The 19,082-nt window shown below is 52.4% G+C and overlaps 5 protein-coding genes across 7 annotated transcripts; 1 reads left to right on the forward strand and 4 right to left on the reverse strand.

Annotated features, from left to right (window-relative positions):
- Positions 1 to 123: 123 nt before the first annotated feature.
- PV07_10916 (ATP synthase F1, gamma subunit) lies at positions 124 to 1,454 on the reverse strand. The gene is made up of 4 exons (XM_016398291.1): positions 1,308 to 1,454; positions 1,202 to 1,251; positions 492 to 1,150; positions 124 to 436 (listed from the first exon to the last, which is right to left on the reverse strand). The coding sequence occupies exons 1-4, from the start codon at positions 1,364 to 1,366 to the stop codon at positions 308 to 310; spliced, it is 897 nt and encodes a 298-aa protein (XP_016242853.1). The 5' UTR covers positions 1,367 to 1,454; the 3' UTR covers positions 124 to 307.
- Positions 1,455 to 1,610: 156 nt separating this feature from the next.
- On the forward strand, positions 1,611 to 5,518 carry PV07_10917. Of its 2 annotated transcripts, XM_016398292.1 has the most exons (4): positions 1,611 to 2,055; positions 2,169 to 2,419; positions 2,485 to 4,767; positions 4,841 to 5,518. In XM_016398292.1, exons 1-4 carry the CDS (start codon positions 1,992 to 1,994, stop codon positions 4,973 to 4,975), a joined length of 2,733 nt encoding a protein of 910 aa, XP_016242854.1. In that variant the 5' UTR covers positions 1,611 to 1,991; the 3' UTR covers positions 4,976 to 5,518. The 2 variants fall into 2 exon arrangements, with proteins under 2 accessions (XP_016242854.1, XP_016242855.1); XM_016398293.1 differs by having other exon boundaries at positions 2,169 to 4,767.
- A 273-nt stretch (positions 5,519 to 5,791) lies between these two features.
- On the reverse strand, positions 5,792 to 9,873 carry PV07_10918. Of its 2 annotated transcripts, XM_016398295.1 has the most exons (4): positions 9,251 to 9,873; positions 8,608 to 9,110; positions 7,910 to 8,535; positions 5,792 to 7,845 (listed from the first exon to the last, which is right to left on the reverse strand). In XM_016398295.1, the coding sequence occupies exons 3-4, from the start codon at positions 8,223 to 8,225 to the stop codon at positions 7,241 to 7,243; spliced, it is 921 nt and encodes a 306-aa protein (XP_016242857.1). In that variant the 5' UTR covers positions 8,226 to 8,535; positions 8,608 to 9,110; positions 9,251 to 9,873; the 3' UTR covers positions 5,792 to 7,240. The 2 variants fall into 2 exon arrangements, with proteins under 2 accessions (XP_016242857.1, XP_016242856.1); XM_016398294.1 differs by having other exon boundaries at positions 7,910 to 9,110.
- A 2,694-nt stretch (positions 9,874 to 12,567) lies between these two features.
- On the reverse strand, positions 12,568 to 16,051 carry PV07_10919 (uncharacterized protein). Its single transcript, XM_016398296.1, has 2 exons — positions 13,082 to 16,051; positions 12,568 to 13,001 (listed from the first exon to the last, which is right to left on the reverse strand). The coding sequence occupies exons 1-2, from the start codon at positions 15,707 to 15,709 to the stop codon at positions 12,774 to 12,776; spliced, it is 2,856 nt and encodes a 951-aa protein (XP_016242858.1). The 5' UTR covers positions 15,710 to 16,051; the 3' UTR covers positions 12,568 to 12,773.
- A 275-nt stretch (positions 16,052 to 16,326) lies between these two features.
- Positions 16,327 to 17,869, reverse strand: PV07_10920 (uncharacterized protein). Its single transcript, XM_016398297.1, has 2 exons — positions 17,218 to 17,869; positions 16,327 to 17,171 (listed from the first exon to the last, which is right to left on the reverse strand). The coding sequence occupies exons 1-2, from the start codon at positions 17,733 to 17,735 to the stop codon at positions 16,667 to 16,669; spliced, it is 1,023 nt and encodes a 340-aa protein (XP_016242859.1). The 5' UTR covers positions 17,736 to 17,869; the 3' UTR covers positions 16,327 to 16,666.
- Positions 17,870 to 19,082: the final 1,213 nt, after the last annotated feature.

Consider the following 19,082-nt stretch of genomic DNA (forward strand, 5'->3'; position numbering starts at 1 on the left):
ATCAAATCATAGTTAGTTGCAAGCCCACTTAGGCAGTATTGCCGAGTTGGGGATCACGTTGAGGCAGCGGTAGACAAAGGATGTTCGTGAAGTCACGACGAGGCGGGAATGCGTTCAAATGGCGTCAGAGTTGGCACACCACACTGCCACAAGGTGAGCAGAGTGAAGACCTTTGCAGAAAACACGCGAATGACAAGAAGCTGCTCGACAACACAAACTGGGCATGAAATCCGCTGGATTCTTCTTTGACAGCGGTAAAAATTGGGGTTTGGCAGTTATGTACAACTTTCTCTTTTTGAAACGAAGCCTACATGTCTTCTGAGGCAGTGGCACCAGTGATGATTTCGACCAATTCTCCGGTAATGACAGCTTGTCGGGTTCTGTTGTACAAGATGGTAAATTTGCCGATCATTTCTCCAGCGTTCTTGGACGCGTTCTAGGGGCATCTCGTCAGCGCAGATTTCAAGCCAGGGTATCAGATCACAACTTACATCCATGGCGTTTCTCCTGGCGGATTGCTCACAAGCATGGCCTTCGGCAAGAGCCCAGTAGAGAGAGTTGGCCAAGGCATATTCTCGAAGGTTGGCGAGAACTTCGTCGTCAATCTCAAAGGCGGCGAAGTTGGGAGATTGTGTGATGGCCTCCTCGGAATATGCCTCCACCGTGACAGGTTCATAGCTTTGGGCGTTGATGAACTTGTTGTAGAGGATCTTAATGCTTGCATATTCCTCCGGAAGCAGGACGAGTTGGTCGGCAATGGCCTGGGCGTCGGCAAAGGAAGGGACGTCTCTTCCGAGACCAGCAAAGCTCAACAAAACATTCCTGGGGTTGGAACGGCCGATCTGCGCCTTGCATTTTTCACCGATGATGACAATGTCGAGGTTTGGATCCTGTTCGAGCATTCGACGGGTGGTGCGCGACAGTCCGGAATGGATACCACCGCAAAGTCCCTTGTCGGAGCTGGCAACCACCAACAGTGTCTTCTTCTCCTCCAATGGTTTCGTTTCCGCCTCTTCAAAGACCTTGTTTGATGTTTGCCCATAGGATCTGGATTCGGTCATAGCCTTTTGCGCACGGGTGAGCTTGGTGGAGGCCACAATTTTCATGGTTTTGGTGATCTTTTCAATGTTGCGGATGGACTTGAGACGACCTGTGAAGAGTCAGCAACTGCAACCAGGGCTTCCTGCCACCAATCGCATACTCTCGATTTCTCGTAGCGTAGCATAGCCGGCGACTTGAGGGACAGCCGTCCTGATGATGGTCAGTTACGTTGGTTCCAAGCTCCTGAGATTTTGCAGCCAACTCACTTTGCAAGGGCCGCATTGCCAGCCACAAGGGCCGGTCTCACAGCTCTGGACAGCATCATGGCGAGAATTGGCTGACCACGAGGCCGTGAGGGAGCAGTGATGGGAGATGGACTGGATGAGAGGGAGAGGAGATTCGGTTGGTGCGAGGGCAGCTGGTCAATGAACAAACTGAGGTTCCGAGCAGAGCTCGCCGGTGGGAAGACGCGCTAGCCATCTTGGGACTAGTGCGTTTCGATCAGAAAATCGTCGATAGAACGGGAATCGGAGTGGGCATTTTGGATCCCCTTCCTCCAGTCTCCAGAACGGCCTCACGAATCGCCTGGTCGGGTGGACTTGGACTGCACTCTGACTTTCCCTCCTTCGATTTTCCTTCTCGGCCTCGCCCATTCCTTCACTTCTTCTTTCTTCTTCTCTCATTGTCTCTCTCTTACACCAAGCCACCCGTCCTTCAATCCCTTGTCGACGCCTCTCTCAATCGCCTCTCTCTCATACCAACCACACACGCACGGTCCCCATTGTTGCTATCGAGGTTCGCCCACCATTCCGAATTTCCGAGGCGCGTTTTGGAGGTCACTTCAATCTGTCGCCTCTCATTTCTGTCCACGCCCACCTCCATTATTAGCCGTTCAGACTCGACCACCCGTTTTCGCTAGGCCTCTGCGCTCTGTCTCTTTCACGCGCATCATGGACTCTTCCGACGATGATATGCCCCTCGCGGGCTCAAGAAGGACAAATGGCACAAACGGAGGTACGCTCTCCCTACCACAATCGACGACTCCAGTCATCCGCATTTGCGTTACGTGCTCCAACGCTATTCTATCTGCATCTCAACTTTCTTGTCCTAACTGACGTTGCACGCAGTTGCACCTCTGTCTTCCTCCAAAATCCCATCCTCACTCGACGCTGCAATGGATCGACAGATCCCTACCAATGGCGAAGTGGTGCCCGGCATTTCGATGGCAAATGGTGAGGTGAAGATTGAAGAGTTATCACCACCTGGCCACAAGGACAGCCTCACGAACGGTGTCGCTGCTGCAAAGCGTAAGGCCCGGGAGAGCCTCACGCGACCATCTTATGCCGAGCCAGAAAGCAGCGACGACGACCTACCACTGGTATGCGACCCCCTCAGTTTCCGAATCTGCCTCTTGAGAATCCATCATGGCTGATGTGGATGCAGAGCAAAAAGAGAAAGACTTTAGCTGCCGTCGAATCCGATTCTGACGATGCCCCTCTCGTCTCCAGAGCCCAGGCAAACGGCAAGGTTATGCAGAAGCCACCCCGAGTCTCAGCTCATCAAATTGGTGAAGAATCAGACTCAGACGTGCCTCTCGGCCAGAAGCTTGCCAAGCAAAAGCAGAAAATTGAGAAAGCAGCGGAGAAGGAAGCAAAGCAGATCCGAAGAGACGAGAAGGAGGCTGGAAAGGCTCCCAAAAAGGCCGTCCCGGCAAAGAGAGTAAAAAAGGAGGAATCCAGTGACGACGACAAGCCTCTATCGAAGCGGGCACCCGCAGCTACTACTAAGAAAAACAAAGTCGAGCCGTCCAAACCCGCGAAAAAAGTCAAGGCCGAAGCCCCCTCGCCCGCGAAGAAGTCCAAGGCAGTCAAAAAGGAAGAGAGCGCCGATCCTGAAGATGAAGAGGACGAAGAGGACGAAGTTAAATGGTGGGAGGATCCAACCAAGGGTGATGGAACAAACAAGTGGGAAACTTTGCAGCACAATGGCGTTGTCTTCCCACCTCCTTACCAGCCACTTCCCAAACATGTTAAGATGAAATACGACGGCGAACCCATGACCCTCCACCCCGATGCAGAGGAAGTGGCCGGTTTCTTCGGCAGTATGCTCAACTCGACGCACAACGTGGAGAATCCAACATTCCAGAAAAACTTTTTCGGCGACTTCAAGGATATTCTGAAGAAGACTGGCGGCGCGAAGAACAGAAATGGGGAGAAGGTGGAGATCAAAGAATTTGCCAAGTGCGACTTCAGACCCATCTTCGATCACTACGAAGCTGAAAGGGCAGCGAAAAAGGCTCTGTCGAAAGAGGAGAAGAAAGCTATCAAAGCAGCAAAAGACGAAGCCGAGGCTCCCTACATGTACTGCGTCTGGGACGGCAAGAAACAAAAGGTTGGCAACTTCCGAGTTGAACCTCCTGGTCTTTTCCGTGGCCGCGGTGATCATCCCAAAACCGGCAAAGTCAAGACGAGAGTCATGCCTGAGCAGATCACGATTAACATCGGCAAGGAGGCAACCGTTCCTACTCCGCCAGAGGGTCATAGCTGGAAAGAAATCAAACACGACAAGCAAGGGACATGGCTGGCCATGTGGCAGGAGAATATCAACGGCAATTACAAGTATGTCATGCTGGCTGCAAACTCTGACGTGAAAGGCCAGAGCGACTACAAGAAGTTCGAGAAGGCTCGTGAACTCAAGAAGCACATTGATCGGATTCGCAAAGACTACCGAAAGGAGCTTAAGTCAGAACTGATGGCAGATCGACAAAAGGCAACCGCCATGTACCTCATCGATCAATTCGCCCTTCGTGCTGGTAATGAGAAAGGAGACGACGAGGCTGAAACGGTCGGCTGTTGTTCTTTGAAATATGAGCACATCACTTTGCGAGCTCCTAATACGGTCATCTTCGACTTCCTGGGGAAAGACAGCATCCGCTTCCATGAAGAGTTCGAGGTGGACGCGCAAGTATTCAAGAATCTCAAGATTTTCAAGAAACCACCGAAGAGTGAGGGAGACGACATATTTGACAGACTGACCACGACTCAACTCAACAACCACCTGAAGAACTACATGCCTGGCTTGACTGCCAAAGTCTTCCGTACCTACAACGCGTCTTTTACAATGGCCAAGCTACTTTCCGAGATGAGATCTGAAGGTACAATAGCCGAGAAGATCAAGGATTACAACGACGCGAATCGAAAAGTTGCAATTCTCTGCAACCATAAGCGAACCGTCGCAGCCGGACATGCCGGTCAGATGGAGAAATTGGGCGATCGAATCAAAGGTCTCAAGTACCAGCAATGGCGCGTCAAACAGATGATGCTCGACGTTGATCCAAAGATCAAGAAGAAGAAGGGTGCAGAGTACTTTGAGCTGCCAGACGACCTGGATGAGGCGTGGATCCAGGAACATCAAGCTTTCTTGGTCGAAGAGCAGAAGATCAAGATCACCAAGAAATTCGAAAAGGACAACGAGAAGCTCAAAGCGGAAGGTGAGAAAGAGATGAAGCCGAAGGAGCTCGAGGAACGTCTGAAGGCGGTCAAGGAGCTAGAGAAAAGATTCCAGAAGGAGAACAAGACCAAGAAGGTTGAGGCTGAGGGAAAGTCTCCGACAGTCGAGAAGCTGGAAGAGCACGTCAAGAAGTTTGACGCGAGGATTGCTACCATGTCCGTACAGGCCGAAGACAAAGAGAATAATAAAGAGGTGGCATTGGGAACTTCGAAGATCGTAAGTCCTGCGCCACACCCCCTCCCTTGCCGTCATAATAGCATCAGGCTTGCTAACCACCTCTTTCTCGCAGAACTACATCGACCCGCGGTTGACTGTGGTCTTCAGCAAGAAATTCAGCGTGCCCATCGAGAAGTTCTTCTCAAAGACCCTGCGTGAGAAGTTCGAATGGGCTATCAGGTCTGTCGAAGAGGACTGGGTCTTCTAGGTCTCGCCTATTTGACTGGGCCGCGCGGGCTTTGGCAACAGTTGGAGCGGCCTCAGTCATGACAAAACGTTCGAATTTCCATCGCGGTGACCTACTATAAGCTACCGGCGCCCAGCCTTGTTAACAACTACAAATGCCAAATCCCAAGAGTATCATATGAGACACATACGCATTGCTACGAATTCCATCCACTTGACTGTCGCCTCGCAGAGCTATCGCATGAGACGCAACGCATCATGATAAGAGCAGGTTTCCGAGAGGGCGATTCACTCAGCAAGTGGCGTTGTGAGGGCTGGGGTGAATGGGTTTTTTGAACTGCACACAGTACATAGCTGGGGGAGGATGGCTGTCTTTTACGCTACCGGCGAACTTTTGGGATGCTTTCGCATCTGGTTTGCATCATCCTGGGAGAACAGGAACGGGGGAGTGAGAGCTTGCGAATTCAACCTTCCTTCTTTCCTGCTACTCGCAACGACTGAGTTCATTCATCAGCATGGCGCGGCATCGTTTACCACCAGACAGACAGACAGACAGACAGACAGACTACAACGCAGTCACACAGATCTAGACCGTTAGAAGAAAGGCTGCAAACAAACAAAAGTAGACAGGCATCCGCATCAAAACTGCACAAAAGTGACATTTTGAAAAATCTTCCCAAAGCCTTATAGCATGTACATGTAAGGCAGTGGCAGACAGTAAGCTGTCATGTATGACCATGGCAAACGAGTGAGAGCACACACGATACGTCCAAAGTACTTATTGTGCGTCAAGGAACCAGGAACTCTCTTGTCAAAGATCAATGTCTCGGACGGGGGATGGTTATTAAAAAGCATATATGATTGACAATTTCTCAATAGCTCAGCTAGAAAGGAAAGAGACACTGTCGCGAGCATCCAGCCCAATCTGAATCTGTACAGTCAATGCCATCGACAACCACGATCCTCAAACGCAGGCCATCTTCTGCCCTCTCTCTTTCCTTCCATACCATGGCAAACCTCCTCTAGAGATTGTATCATGGCGCAGAAGGTGAAGACAAGGAGTAGAACGATCCTCGTACCCCAACAGCACGCCCTTCACTGCACCAGGCAGCATTCTTTGCTACCTCAACCAAGCCCAGCCTAGTCATTCGTCACACCTCATAGCCCAGGTGTTCCAGCCCTGTTGTAATGCTCCTCATCCCACCTTCCTTTGTCCCCAAGTCCCGTCCCTGTGAGTTCCACCAACCAAGCATGCAGAGGCAATCTGTTCAAAATACATTTCGGAAACACGCAAACACAGATTCGCACAAGGAGATTCGTCAGGCGGTTTCGTTCAACGATCGTCAATGGTGATGGGTGAGAGAAGTAATAAAAGGATTGTCGATACTGAAAAAGAGGTTCTGCTCAGTCGATGAACACGAACCTGTGGTCGAAGGAGAGAAAGAAAATGATGCCGTCCATTGGTCGTGCGCGTGCACTTCGGTCGTTCTCCTTTGCCCAATGTATCCTCCCATCCGGTTTTCGCAGTGCAAAAAAGGCTCAAATACCCTCCGATTTCCCATATTGTGTCGCTTATCTGCCTTGTCCCTTTTCACGGTGAGGTGAGTCCTTGTTTCTAGAATCCCCAGCTTTGAGTTCCGGTAGGACTGTCTGTGTCCCTTGCATAGCTGTGGTCGGTGCAAGCACTCGAGTCGTCCTGCAAGGAACACAAAGACTGCCGCCACCTCTTCTCGTCGTCATTCCAAAGTCGATTCCAGGTACATTACTTCCGACGCCCGAGTCTGTCCATGGATGTATAGCAAAAGGAAAGTTTCGGATGGTAAACCGAAAGTGGAAAGCAAATTGCATTCGGAAGCGACAGGCGTTAGGTCGAAGATGATGCGGGTATCTTGCAGTAGACGGCTGGTCGTCGCGGCAGTCGGGTTTTGGTTGTTGTTGGTGTGGACAAGAAGACGGTAGTGTTGCCGCCAACCCATCGCGTTGGAGGCAGATTGGAAATGCAAGTTCGTCAGCTTGTGACGATAAGTTTGGCGTGTCCTGGCGTGAGCCCGTACTCTCTGTAATGTTTGATATTGGTGGACAAAGGAAAAGTAAGGGTGATCAACGGATTATCCCTGCGAGACCAGCAAGTCATTGAAATTCAAAAGACCTCCCACCGAGAACGATGCTTCTCTCCCATCCTCAGACGAAACAACGCTTGCTAAAGTGGCAGGCCCCCCCTTGATATGCACAACAAAGGAAAGAGATGGAAAAGAATGTCCAATGTGGCTGTCGAAAGACAACAGGCTCAGCCCGTGTCTTCCTCACCATCATCGTCATCCTCTTCTTCTGCACTTTCGCTGGCGAGTTTGGATCTCTTGACAGGGGTTTCGTTGTCGGCAGGGCCGGCCTTTCTCTTAGTGCCCGAGGACACGTTGTCGGCTTTCTTGGTCGCGGGCGTACCGTTCTCGGTGCCCTCACCTTGATTCTTCTCCAACGCCGCAACCTCGTCGGCAGTCAAGAACCGACCTCCTGGACCACGAGGTCGGCGCATCGCGTGATTGTGCCTCGACTCATGAAGATACGGCTTTCGTCCCTTGGAGGTGAGCCTCAGCTGCTCTTCGAGCTTCTGTCGAGCAACACGGCGTTTCAGAATGCGATGGAATTGCTTCGCATTGACATACAATGGAGATTCCTCGGCGCTTCCCGCTACAATCTCTTCCTGTGGTGGTTGTACAGGTTGCTGAGGAGGAGGCATTGTCGGGGGCACAGACTGTCGAGGCATGTTATGGTTCAGGACAGGCTGGGAGACTTGGCCGTGAGGACTCGTGATGTGCTGGCTCATGCGTCTCTGTTGATTCATCTGTCCTGCTTGGGGCATGCTCACAGTGGATGGTAGGGGCGGCATTTGTCCTATGATGTGGTGTTAACAGATGAATCTCATCAAGATGCTCCAGAACAAGGGGTGTAGACTAACCTGATGCCGCCGCAGTAGCCATGGCCGCAGCCTGAGTCGGCGATATGCCATAGCCTTGTGTCATCCCCGTACCAACACCATATTGCGGATAAGCGATGGACTGATGGACACCGCCGGCCGACTGAGGTTGATAGTGATTCTGGGTCTGGGACGGGAGAATGGGAGAGGCTTGATTGGGATGGGGTTGTTGCATATGCGATTGAGGGCCGGATGGCGACTGGAGGGCACCGGGACCGGCACTCTGAGGCGATGTCTGGTAACCTCCCTGCATATGGGGGTGTTGGGCGTGTTGCTGGTACTGAGGAGGGTATTCCATCACGAAGGACGCCTTCCACTACAAAGGTCGAACGTCTGGCTCAGTGCTGATAATGGATTCGGGGCTGCAGAGAAAAGAGAAGGTTCTCGGCCCGCAGAGATGGACTTGCTGGTTCGCCTCAGCTGTCGCGCGTACGGAAAGACGCAGGTCTCCGGAGGCTAAGCTGGGCAGTTAAGAGGTCGAGCAAGGCCGCAAAAGGTGATGGTCGAATAGCTGAGACGCGCTCTCGGGGGGCTGTTGTGCCTTGAAATGTTGCAACCACGGCGCCTCGACACTCTGATAGGAGGGTCTAACAGCGGCAGGTTGGAGCCTGGTCCCTTGCGTTAGTTGCTAGCGCAGCTCACGGCGGTCACTGGATCGCCGGCAGAGCACCAATACTGACCTTGGTCGGTGGCAGAGCAGATGAGGAGCAGACTTGGTCTGAAAGTGTCGAAGGAGTCAAACCCAGCGGTCCACTCACTATATTGACAAAGACAAGTCAACAAATGAGGCGAGATAGGGTCCGGGATGTTGCTGCAACCGTCGACACCCGGGCTGAGTTCGCCTCAGATTGGGCTTCTTTGCAGGAGAAGCTGGGGTCTAGCGCTTTGATGAGTTGTCACTTCTGCTCTCGAGGGGAGCAGAGTGTGGCGCGGGATGAGGATGCCTGACTTCGACGTCACGCAGCGGGCTCTGTTTTCCAGCTCTTTTCCCTGCCTTCTCCACCGGCCGACGTTGCTGTCGTTACTTGTCGTCGCCGCTTGCTGGCGCTGCTCCAGCTTTCCCGAAGCTCTGATGCGACGCGCCGCAGGCTGGAATGGATTTGTTTGGATTGCGGGCGTCTGAGAGGAATGATTCGAGGGCGCGGAAGGAAGGTAAGCTGCGATTCGATTGCCAGACTACGCACTGAGGACAGTGTGAATCAGTATTGGCTCTGGTAGAGCGCAGAGGCGATTATTGGAGGATGGGGTCGGGTGGGAATGGTTATGTAGCAATCGATTGGAGGCGCGCATGCAGTGATGTGTTGGCAACTCCATGCAACTCACCTTTTAGTTCCGTCCCACAGTCAACACGCAAACCCGGAGACGGGCAGCCAGTATCTATTCTTGTAGATGATGAAATTTCTGGTCTTTTTGGAGAGGGGGGAAGAATTTTGTGGGATTTGGTTCTCGTCTCGGAACAACCACGGGTCGTGCCCAAGTGATGCGACAGCCGACGCAATTGCTGCCCACAAAATGAAGCTGGTCGGGTTTACAAATCTAGTTGGCGCTGAGGTCGCAATGGCACTTTTTCTGCGCCCGCGACAACGATGAAGCTGGTCACCAACGCGTTCTTGATCCAAGAGGCGACAGGCAACAAGCAAGATCGGAAGTTGATCCAGTCGCGATTTTACAGGGCGACAGTGACGTGAAGTTTTGCCAAATAATGTGCGGTTGGGTGGGAAGCGCTGTCAATGGGCGGTAGCGGAAGTACAGCGGTGGAGGATGGCTTTTTGGGACACGGAACTGGCGGTCGGTCCGTCAAATCGGTGATGTGTGGCAGTCAATTTGCGTGTGTTGTGATAGACAGATTGCCAGCGGTGAGGGCGGGTGGTCTACCGCGGTGAGTAATGGCAGTAGCGGGTGGGCTTGCAGATTGCAGAGCTGGCTGGGTGACTGGGGGGTGGGTGGGAGGGGGTTTGTGTTGATGGCTTGTCGGGCTGATGGATGGCTTGTTGCGCTTGTCCTCGGGGGGGGCTGATGAGATCACCGGCCGGCCTGCGCGCGCGCGCACACACAACGAATCTGCAGCAATTCTCTTGTCCACGTCGTTGTTGAGGGTTTGTGGTATGTTTGACCTTTTGATATGGTCGATGCGCGCAAGGCTCTATAGGAGCGAGTTGAGGGTGAATGGTGATAGGTGGTGATTGTTTACCAGCAACGTGGATCGTGGAGAGAGCAGTCGAATCAAATTGGATGGTGCAGTCGACCAGGTCGAGGGTGTTTGAGGGAGATGATTCGGCCACAGCTTTGGGGGCTTGGGTTTGGTCTTGTGCTTGGGCTTGTTGGTTGTAGGCTGGAGAGCCGCCTGGCCTCGGGTTGGTTCGGGGCTTTTTCTTCCTGGTCACCTCTTTCGTTCGACTCGCGCAACTTCGTGAGACTGGGCGGGACCCACGTGAAGGGCCGGAGGGAAGAGAAAGATGATGTCGTGCGTTGCGTGCTGCTTTGCGGTAGCGAGCAAAGACACTGTGTGAGTGGTGAAGGGGCTGGCAAGTTCGACAGAATAGTCGGGCCAGCTGGAGGGTGATTGGGTGATTGGGTGAAGGAGGTGAAGTTGAAACCAGCAGGCGAGGGGCGATTGGGCGATACAAAAGGGAGGAGGAAAAACGCAGAGGATGAGTGGGCGACGGGGAGGGGGGGCGGCTTTTGGCTCAGTTGACTCGCTTCCAAGGTTTTTTGCTCGTCTCTTGTTCTGTTCGGCGACCAGCTGCAGGGAGCCAGGGCCCCCAAGCAAAAACAACTTCTGCCCGCAGCCCGCTGCCCACTGCCCACTTAACTACTGTGCGAAGGTTGTACTACGGGCCAGGCTACGAAAGTCACTACGATGATTGCCTGGTTCAAGGTTTTTCTGCTCGCTTGAATTTGCTTGGTTGAGGCAAGAGCCAACCACCAAGCTGCCTCGTGACCCGGGTGACCCATACTGCCGCTATTCCTTTTCTGGTGCTAGCTCCGCGCATGCCCATCACTTTTCTCCTCAACACCTGAAGCTGCACCAGGACCGAGTGGCTATGTGTCGAAGCCTGAATGGACTCGACTCTGGAAATGTGATCAGGGTGCTCACAACAATCAGCTGCAATGACCAGATGCCTACGTCTACCTCGCACACCTCCAGACATCTCCTCAACCCACACAAAAGCTTCCCAGCTGCAATGCCCGCAGCCTGCAGGCCGCACCGCTGACGCAAGGAAAAAACGTGTCCACATCATGTGATCGGCTTCCACTCCTGCTCGGCAGCGGTGACCGCATCCTGCACGTCCCTGGGCTTCCCTGTCTTCCCGCTGCCCTGCCACCTTGTTTTCCTTCTTCTCCCTCGTGGTCCTTCGCTTTTGCTGCGCCAGCTTGCTAACCCGGAAACCCAGGGACCCTCTGTCGCCTCCTCGTCCTCCACTCTCGCCCGTATTCATGTGTCAGCAGCAACGTTGCATGCGTTTCCACCACAGTCCCTCGCTTAAAGATTCCATCACCACAACGTGCCCAATCAGGCTATCGCGTCCCGGATGCGCTGTTGCGTGATGCGCTGCCTGCCCCAATCTTCCTCCCTCCTGCTTTTCCTGCTACCTTTCTCGTCAAGTCAACCTCGACCGCCTCCGATCGTCGCAGACGCGAATCACGCCACTGGGTCCCTGTTTGGTTTGCAAAAATGCTACAAGTCTCTGAGCTGCTTTTGTCCCCAATCATCTCCCGGAAATTCCGAGAAAGCAAATTGCAGCGTGTCGCCCAATGAAACGCCATAGCACTCATTGGTCTCAACTCGAGGCGCTGCTATTTCCCAGCAGTGGGCCAATCAAGCTCGTCAACAGCCTCATTTTCCCTTTGGAATTTTTTGATTCGTCTGCTCTGTGGAAAATCAACCAGATATTTCACATGTTCATCGAGCTTCGCCCGACACATGTCTGCCTGGCTTCACACCATCAATGATATTTCTGAGACCAGCCCTAGTAAGTGTGGAGTTGGGCCTTGAACCGTTGTCCCTAGACAGAATCGCGGAGAAGAGCACATGCAAGAGCCTCGTTCCAAGACTTAACGATCCGTGTAGAGCCGTCGAGGGAAGCTTTTGGAGCACGATTTTCGCCGTATCAGTGCTTCCATCCCGAGACAGGCCTCATTTCTCTCCCTGTCTGTTTGTGGAAGTCAATAAGGGGTAATGTCTTTGGACGAGGCCTGAGCCCAGAGTGATACCGTGGCTCAAGGCACTTCGTATTCTGGAATCGTCTGCCAGCAATATATCGAACAGCCAACCGCTTCTCCTTGCACTTGCGAGTGTAGTCCACAAGCTGACAGATGTGAAACGGTGTCCCATTGGAGAGACCAAGTCTGCCTTCTTGTTTCTTGGGCAACCGGTCCTATTCAGTCGAGCTGAAGGGCGTCAATGACTTTCGGATTGACCGTGGGCTCTTCCAAGTATCGACCACATCGGGTCCCCGTGCTGCTTTCCTGATATAGGATCACTGCTCCGCATTGCCAAATGATGCCTGTCGGCAGTGAGCGTTCCCCCCGTAGACTTAACCCCTGATCCTACAACAACTCGTTGTCTATTTACCGGGGGCAGACGACACCTCACCGGTACCCCTTAGGAGCCCTGAGGCCTACACAGAGGTGGCCGGTGACATTTTGTAGGTGGCAGGATGGTAAAGACAAAATGCAGGTATATGCGATGTTTACCAGAACCTGTAACGTATACGTCTTTTCCCAGCAGTAGCTCTCCAAGGGTATTCTATGCTTGCCGTTCAGACCTGTCCAGTCCTCTGTGCAGCCCATAGGAATTCATGCGGGCCACGTTCGACTATATATTCGTTCCATTACTGTCCCTTCAATCACTCAAAACAGCTCGCAGCATTGACACAAACGACTCGCGCAGTTTCAGCACCTCGATGACTTCCGGCTTCACAGGCTCGCCAGCGCTTCTCCTCAACCTGTCTTGTGCCTTTCTACGGCGACGCCGTTCAGCCGAGAGAGGGTCGAGATCGTCTTCTGCATCTTCTTCGTCCGAGTCAAGCTCATCTTCATCGTCGGAAATGCGGAGGTCCATCAGATCGCCCTGCAACGACACCGAATCGTCAGCAAAGACTCAACATTAAAGGCTAATGCGACGAAGAAAGGACAGGGGAAGAAACTCACCTCATGCAATCCGAAATCGCTGCTCCGGAAGTTCGCCCCCGGCATCCCCGTCGCCGCCTCTGAAGAATTGCCGGACCCTGTTCCCTCAGCCGCCATTTTCTGCCTCGTCTTATCACTATGCCACTGCTTTCGCGCCTCCTGCCACTTGATCAACGCATCGACCTCTGTGATGACGATCTCCCTGTCCACCGCCCCCATGTCTAATGCCCCACGCAAAATCGCATTCATATCCAATCTCCCGCCGCTCCTGGGGCCTTTCCGGAGGAATTCGAGAATGCCCTCGATCCAACCCATCAAGGCGGTGAAGAGGCCGTTGTCATGGGTATGGACTTCATGAATGAATTTATACAAGTTATGTTCGTGTCTAGCACAGAGGTCGATGAATGACTGCACAGTCTGATTCGGATCCGCGGACACGTCTTGCCGTTGTGCGATCTCGACCGTTTTGATTGCGTCGTCAGCGAAGCGGGCGAAGTCCGTGATGGAACTGTAAACATTTGCGGATTTGTATACTCGAATTAGCGGCTCGTAGAAGATGGTGAATAAATCGCGGAATAACTGTAGAGTATTGGGCTCCTCGATCATGGCTGCCATCATGGCCTTGTCACGTTGCCGAGTCATTAACTTGAGCAGTTGCTTGAGGTGCGAAAACATTTCGGCACCCTGTTTGAGCTCTTCGTCTTCGTTCTCCACTGCGCTGTTCCACGCCACCCATGCGTTGAAGACCCGTTGAATTTGCGGCGGCGTGAGTTCAGGTTCAAATTGTTCTGATCTGAGGATTGCCACGACAAGGTCAATTTGTTCCGTGCTCGCCTCTGTCCGGACAATGTTTTTGGTTTCCTCAGGGCTGTCAACGAAAGCTTTGATTTTGTTGACCAAGATTGGGTCTTGCACTTGTCCGGCAACGCCATCGATTGATCTCTGGAATTGCCGGATTCCATCTGCCAGAGTCTGGGCGAATATCCGTTGTAGCAAAGACCTTGCGCCAAAGGGTTGTGCCAGAAAGAGATCCAACACACCAGACATAACTGCTGCTGGATTGGCTATTCGGATCACATTCTTCAATACCGTGTATGGCACTAGAGAATGTATCCGTCTTGCCTGGGCAAACAGCTCAGGGGAGTTGTCTTCCGCCAGGAACAGGTGGTAAATGGTGGCTGCCACTTCGATCCTAAGCCATTCTGCAAATTTCTGATACTCGGGACTCAAGTCTTCGAGTTTCTCTTTGCTTCGGATCTCAGCAAATAGCTTGGTCAAGCCATTCGCCTCGACGATATTCCTTCGGAATTTCTCCATGTAGGTGTCTAGCTCGGCCGCTCGTTTTCGGGCGATGTCGTAGAACTTCCTCTGCTCTTCCAACCGCCTCGCGTCCATCTCTTTTCGTCGTTCAATATCTTCCGATTCTTCTTCATTGAGCCCGATAGGTTGAAGAGTCAGGAAATCAGACATGGATTTCGACTGCGCGATATTTGGGTTTTGCAAAAGAGTCCGCAAGAAAGCTCTTAGTGACACTCTTTGGTCTTCTCGATGTAGTCGGATGGTTCCCGGGCTAGGGCTGGCACTTCTGTCTCTCGACAAACTCCTTTTCGGGGATGCTGAGGACTTGGGTGAGCCTGAACCCGCGTTGGGACTCAGAGAGTTGGATGACTTCAACCGTCGATGGACGGGCAAAAAGTTCCTCCCAGATTCTTCTACACTGGCTCCAGTAGATACGGAAGAGAGCGATGAGGTGTCGTCTTCTCCTGACGGTAGGACAGATGTGAAAGTGGAGGATTTGTTCTTCCGCGGGAGAGGGGGGAGAATTTTCCCCGGCATCTCAGTCCGTAGCCTTTTGTGCAGCTTTACAAATTCACCATATCGTCTTCCGATATACACTTCTGGCTGGTCGGGTCTTTTGACTCGTATCAGGAACTCGGCGTGCTGATGGTAGCGAACGGTCCTTTTGACCGAGGTGATTCTCACACCGGCCACATTGATATCCCAGTCGTTAATGTAGTTTCCTTCAGGGATATTCACAACCAGGCCTTGTTCGTTCGCACCCCGTTCCACCACTTCCATCTCGGCGAAACGTATTCTCTCTTCATACCCAGAAGCCGTGGGCACGCCAGACACCATCATCAGCTCTACCAACTTTTCTGATTTTCTTGCCAATTTCTTCCTCTTGGTCTCTTCTAGCCTGTCTTCCGAGGAGGAAATGTATTTGCTAGCAAAGGATTCGAGGAACGTCTGTAATTTGTCTTGCCAGAATTCCTTCTCTTTCGCCTGGTCGAGGAAAGGAAAATTGCGAACATGGTTGACAAAGATGTATCGCAGGATGGGCAACTCCGAATCCATGGGCGAGACTTCGCCATATTGCGAGCGGAAAGGAGCGCCAAAACGTTGAAGGGCAGTTGGACTGCTCAATTCGGTGATCTCGTCCGAGACCTGGCGGGAGATGAGTTCTCGCTTGAGATAATGCTCTTGTTTGCCCGTCAAGAGTTGTCCGGCTGGCGGTACCGAGCCGCTAGGTGAGGTGGGAGCATCGACACTGATCTTGGGGACTTTGACATCGCCATTGGCCCCGGAGCCGTTCGCAGGTTTGTCCGCGGGTTTCTGTTGGACATTTGTGACGGCGTCTTGAGCAGACATCTTGAAGGGATGGGGCGAAGCACAGAGGGGAGAGAGGAAGAGAGATCAAGCACTCATCTCCAGGCAACGGTAAGGGAAACCTTTGAGCACATAGAAAGCTTAAGAATTTTCCAAGAGGGAATCGTTACGTGGCCCTGGGATAAAGTGACAAGTGCGCAGCCATGTGATGGCTACGAGTAGCTCGCGGTCAAGCGATGATCTCCTCGTGCCCAGACGATAATGGTTTAGATTGATGAAAGACTACCAGAAGAATAGGATCACTAGATCGCGAATCCAGTGTCACAGCCACGGTTGCTGTCATGGCTGAGCAGCAAGTTTCAAACATGGTCGCAGGCGGCGGGCATCATGGGCGTGAAGCAGGTGCAGGATGACTGCGTCATGGGGCGGAAGGAAGATGCCCGCAGCCCAAACTTGGCAGGGCGAGGCTAGAGTGCCCAATAACAGACCAGCCAGGCTTGCGAGGGCCTTTGGTAGGCGCCGCCTAGGGGGAGAGGGGATCTCCCGGGGTTGTCTCGAGGGGCTGCGCGGAGGTGTCAAAGTTGACACGAAGAGGAGTGCCGATTCAAATGACCCCGACTAGCTGATTTCACAGGTGTTTTCACACTGTTCACGTTCGTCGGAATAACCGTCAAATGACAGGGGCAACTTTCCAACCTCCTCCGCAGGCATCACAACTGCACATCATCCCATGCGCGTCCAGTTGCGAGGCAGAGGGAGCCTGCGAATCGACAGTGATCACCGACTCAGTCCAGCCGCAAGCATTCGCCCTCAGCATGACTCCAAGTTTGCAACTTTGGTGTCCCTTGATACTAGGCTGACTCCATCGTTTCTAGATCACTACTGTGAACGGAGTAGAAATCGGACTCCTTTGTCGCACGAGGCTGCAAATGACGACAACCCAGCAAATCGGTCAGCCTGGTCCTGCGCCTAAGAGCTCAATGATTTCCCTCCCTGCCTTCACAGAACATACACCAACTTTTGACCGCTCACTTTGTCGTGCTTCATCAAATCACATCCCTCCAACACGTTCTCGAGTCCCTTGCCTACCTTGGGCGGATGAGCCTTCAACCGTCCATGCTCAAGAATGGGCTCGACTTCTTGAATCCATTTCTTCATAAATTCAAAGTCTTTGGTATTATCGCGACTCTCGAAAAACCTCTTCTTTACGGGATCCCCGACTGCAGTGTATCCCAAATTATACGTGGTCCTGACGTCCGTACGTGGGAATTCGACATTCAAAATTGAACCATAGGTCCCCCCGGGCGAGATCACCTCTGAACACAGCTGGGCCGTTTTAGGCAGTGAGATCGTATCCCAGACATACTTGAGATCATTCTTTGTATATTCCTTGATCTTCGTCGCGCACTCAGGATCATTGTAGTCGAATGCAGCCACTGCTCCCAATGATTTGACCAAATCAAAATTGCGTGGAGAGCATGTGGTGATGGGAGTATATCCAGCGCTACGAAGTCAGCATCAACAGTCCTCGTACGGCGTGTAACACTCACAGCTTTGCAAATTGGATCCCAACGGTACCGGTCGCTGAGCTGCCTCCGTAGATGAATACAAATTCTCCTTTCGTAGAAGGCTGTGAGGGTAGATTCAGGCCCATCTGCTGGAAGAGTCCTTGCCCACAGGTAACCACAGCGACGCCTATTGTTGCGGCATCTTCAAACGACATGTGGTCTGGAATGCGCATCTGCACATCAGCCTTGACCGCGATGCGCTCAGCGAACGCCCCATCCTCAGGTTGCAACTCATTGCTGCCATGTGCGAAGCCGCAGATTCGATCACCCACTTTCCATGGTTTTGAATAACCGGTTCCTGTTTCTGCAACTACCCCTGAGTAATCGCAGCCGACCAGGAGACCTTTATGGTTCATCCACTCAATATGTTTCCAGTCGGTGGGGTTCAAGGCAACTGCCTTGGTGTCGACGAGAACATATCCTGGTCTGTGCTGGGGGTAAGGCCGGTCAGTGACGAGAGACGCCTTTCCAGGCTCCCCACTCATCACAATGGCCTTCATTGCGGTGGTCTTGAACGTATTTCACTGTGATGGGAGATGTAAGAAACAAGGCGCTGGGCTTGGAGTCACGTCTGGGGATGCTGTGATGAATGCCTCGTCTTCTTAAGCAGAAAGGAGGAGTAAGTGCCGAGACCTGCTCTTAGAGAATTGGTCAGCGAACATATTCCATCGCGTCCATTCCAGCTAGTCGTCATTCTTGAATACGCTGGCCGAATCTCGGACGAATACTCGGTACTCCGCACCCCCCCTCCATGTTGGTTCGATGCGGGATCTGAATGTCACTCATCAGACTTTACGCTTTTCTCCAGGGCGCTTGACTGGGGGAGAGTTTGAATTGGATGCGGTAAAGCTGTGGGGTTAGTATGCCTTAAGGCAAGACACGGCAAGATTGTCCCTCCGTGCAGTTCAGATGTTCCCTTGGTTATCTTACGACCTCGGCTTGAACCGGGGTGATGAATAGGTAGTATGATTCAAGAAAGGAACCAGCATGGTTGGGCTAAGGGAGTTTCTGATTTCGACTCTGCTGAGCCGACAATTTGAGATAGCCAGAAAGGCACTTACCTGCAGTTGACTTCTGGCTTTCCTGCTAGATCAAATTTTTAGTTATCAAAGACTGTAAGTTGCTATGCCAGTGAGTGAGTTAGTCCCCCTTGACAGACTGTATCGTCACGCCATAGCCACCCCTATTCAATCCATCTAGATACCCACAAGATCAATGAGACTGCCGTGAATGCTCATAATGCATGCATTGGTGCTCACGACTTTGGAAAGGTGGTAGCCTGCAACACGGGGAGGACGCCTGTCGCCCAACAACAGTGAAGGCCTTTTTTCGTTTCAGCATTCGTCGGTTCACAAGACCCTGGGATAGGGAGTTTCATGACAGTCAGCCAGATGGTGTGAGACACCGCCATATTGCTGCAAAAGCGAAGTGTGTTTGCTTTTTCCAGCTTTCGTCGACTCACGAAACCTCAGACGGGGATTTTCAGGGCGTCCTCCCTGATCTTTTGAAAGAATGGGTGTTGTCGCACAAGGCTAAATTGTGGTTTTTATACCAAGCTTCGTCGGGTCACAAAACCCAGGACGGGAACCTGCACGGCAGTCATCAAATTGTGCCAACTAGTGTCATTCTTCCCGCAAATTTGAAGCACGTTATCTTCGGTGTTCGTCGATTCGCGGTGTCTAAAATAGGTATTTTCGGGCGGGCACCTAGATGGTGCAGAGGACCCTTGATGCCTGCACAGCTCACAGCCTGTTTTTGGGAGTTTTCGTCGACTCTTCTCGTCCAAAAGGGGACGCTGACGGCAGAAATCGAAACAGAGGTAGCAACCTCATTACAGCCTTGGCTCG

The sequence above is a fragment of the Cladophialophora immunda genome, assembly GCF_000835495.1.
Source record: "Cladophialophora immunda strain CBS 83496 unplaced genomic scaffold supercont1.7, whole genome shotgun sequence".
Taxonomy (NCBI): Eukaryota; Fungi; Ascomycota; class Eurotiomycetes; order Chaetothyriales; family Herpotrichiellaceae; genus Cladophialophora; species Cladophialophora immunda.

Bases quoted from the DNA above. Each gene is read 5' to 3' on its own strand.
- PV07_10920 (XM_016398297.1), bottom strand. From the start codon at position 17,735: ATGAAGGCCATTGTGATGAGTGGGGAGCCTGGAAAGGCGTCTCTCGTC. The intron at 17,172-17,217 runs GTGAGTGTTACA...CTGACTTCGTAG, and splicing joins GGGATCCAATTTGCAAAGCT to CGCTGGATATACTCCCATCA.
- PV07_10919 (XM_016398296.1), bottom strand. From the start codon at position 15,709: ATGTCTGCTCAAGACGCCGTCACAAATGTCCAACAGAAACCCGCGGAC. The intron at 13,002-13,081 runs GTGAGTTTCTTC...GTGTCGTTGCAG, and splicing joins GCGATTTCGGATTGCATGAG to GGCGATCTGATGGACCTCCG.
- PV07_10918 (XM_016398295.1), bottom strand. From the start codon at position 8,225: ATGGAATACCCTCCTCAGTACCAGCAACACGCCCAACACCCCCATATG. The intron at 7,846-7,909 runs GTTAGTCTACAC...ACCACATCATAG, and splicing joins GGCTACTGCGGCGGCATCAG to GACAAATGCCGCCCCTACCA.
- PV07_10917 (XM_016398292.1), top strand. From the start codon at position 1,992: ATGGACTCTTCCGACGATGATATGCCCCTCGCGGGCTCAAGAAGGACA. The intron at 2,056-2,168 runs GTACGCTCTCCC...CGTTGCACGCAG, and splicing joins GACAAATGGCACAAACGGAG to TTGCACCTCTGTCTTCCTCC. The intron at 4,768-4,840 runs GTAAGTCCTGCG...TCTTTCTCGCAG, and splicing joins CATTGGGAACTTCGAAGATC to AACTACATCGACCCGCGGTT.
- PV07_10916 (XM_016398291.1), bottom strand. From the start codon at position 1,366: ATGATGCTGTCCAGAGCTGTGAGACCGGCCCTTGTGGCTGGCAATGCG. The intron at 1,252-1,307 runs GTGAGTTGGCTG...GACCATCATCAG, and splicing joins GGCAATGCGGCCCTTGCAAA to GACGGCTGTCCCTCAAGTCG. The intron at 1,151-1,201 runs GTATGCGATTGG...GACTCTTCACAG, and splicing joins TACGCTACGAGAAATCGAGA to GTCGTCTCAAGTCCATCCGC.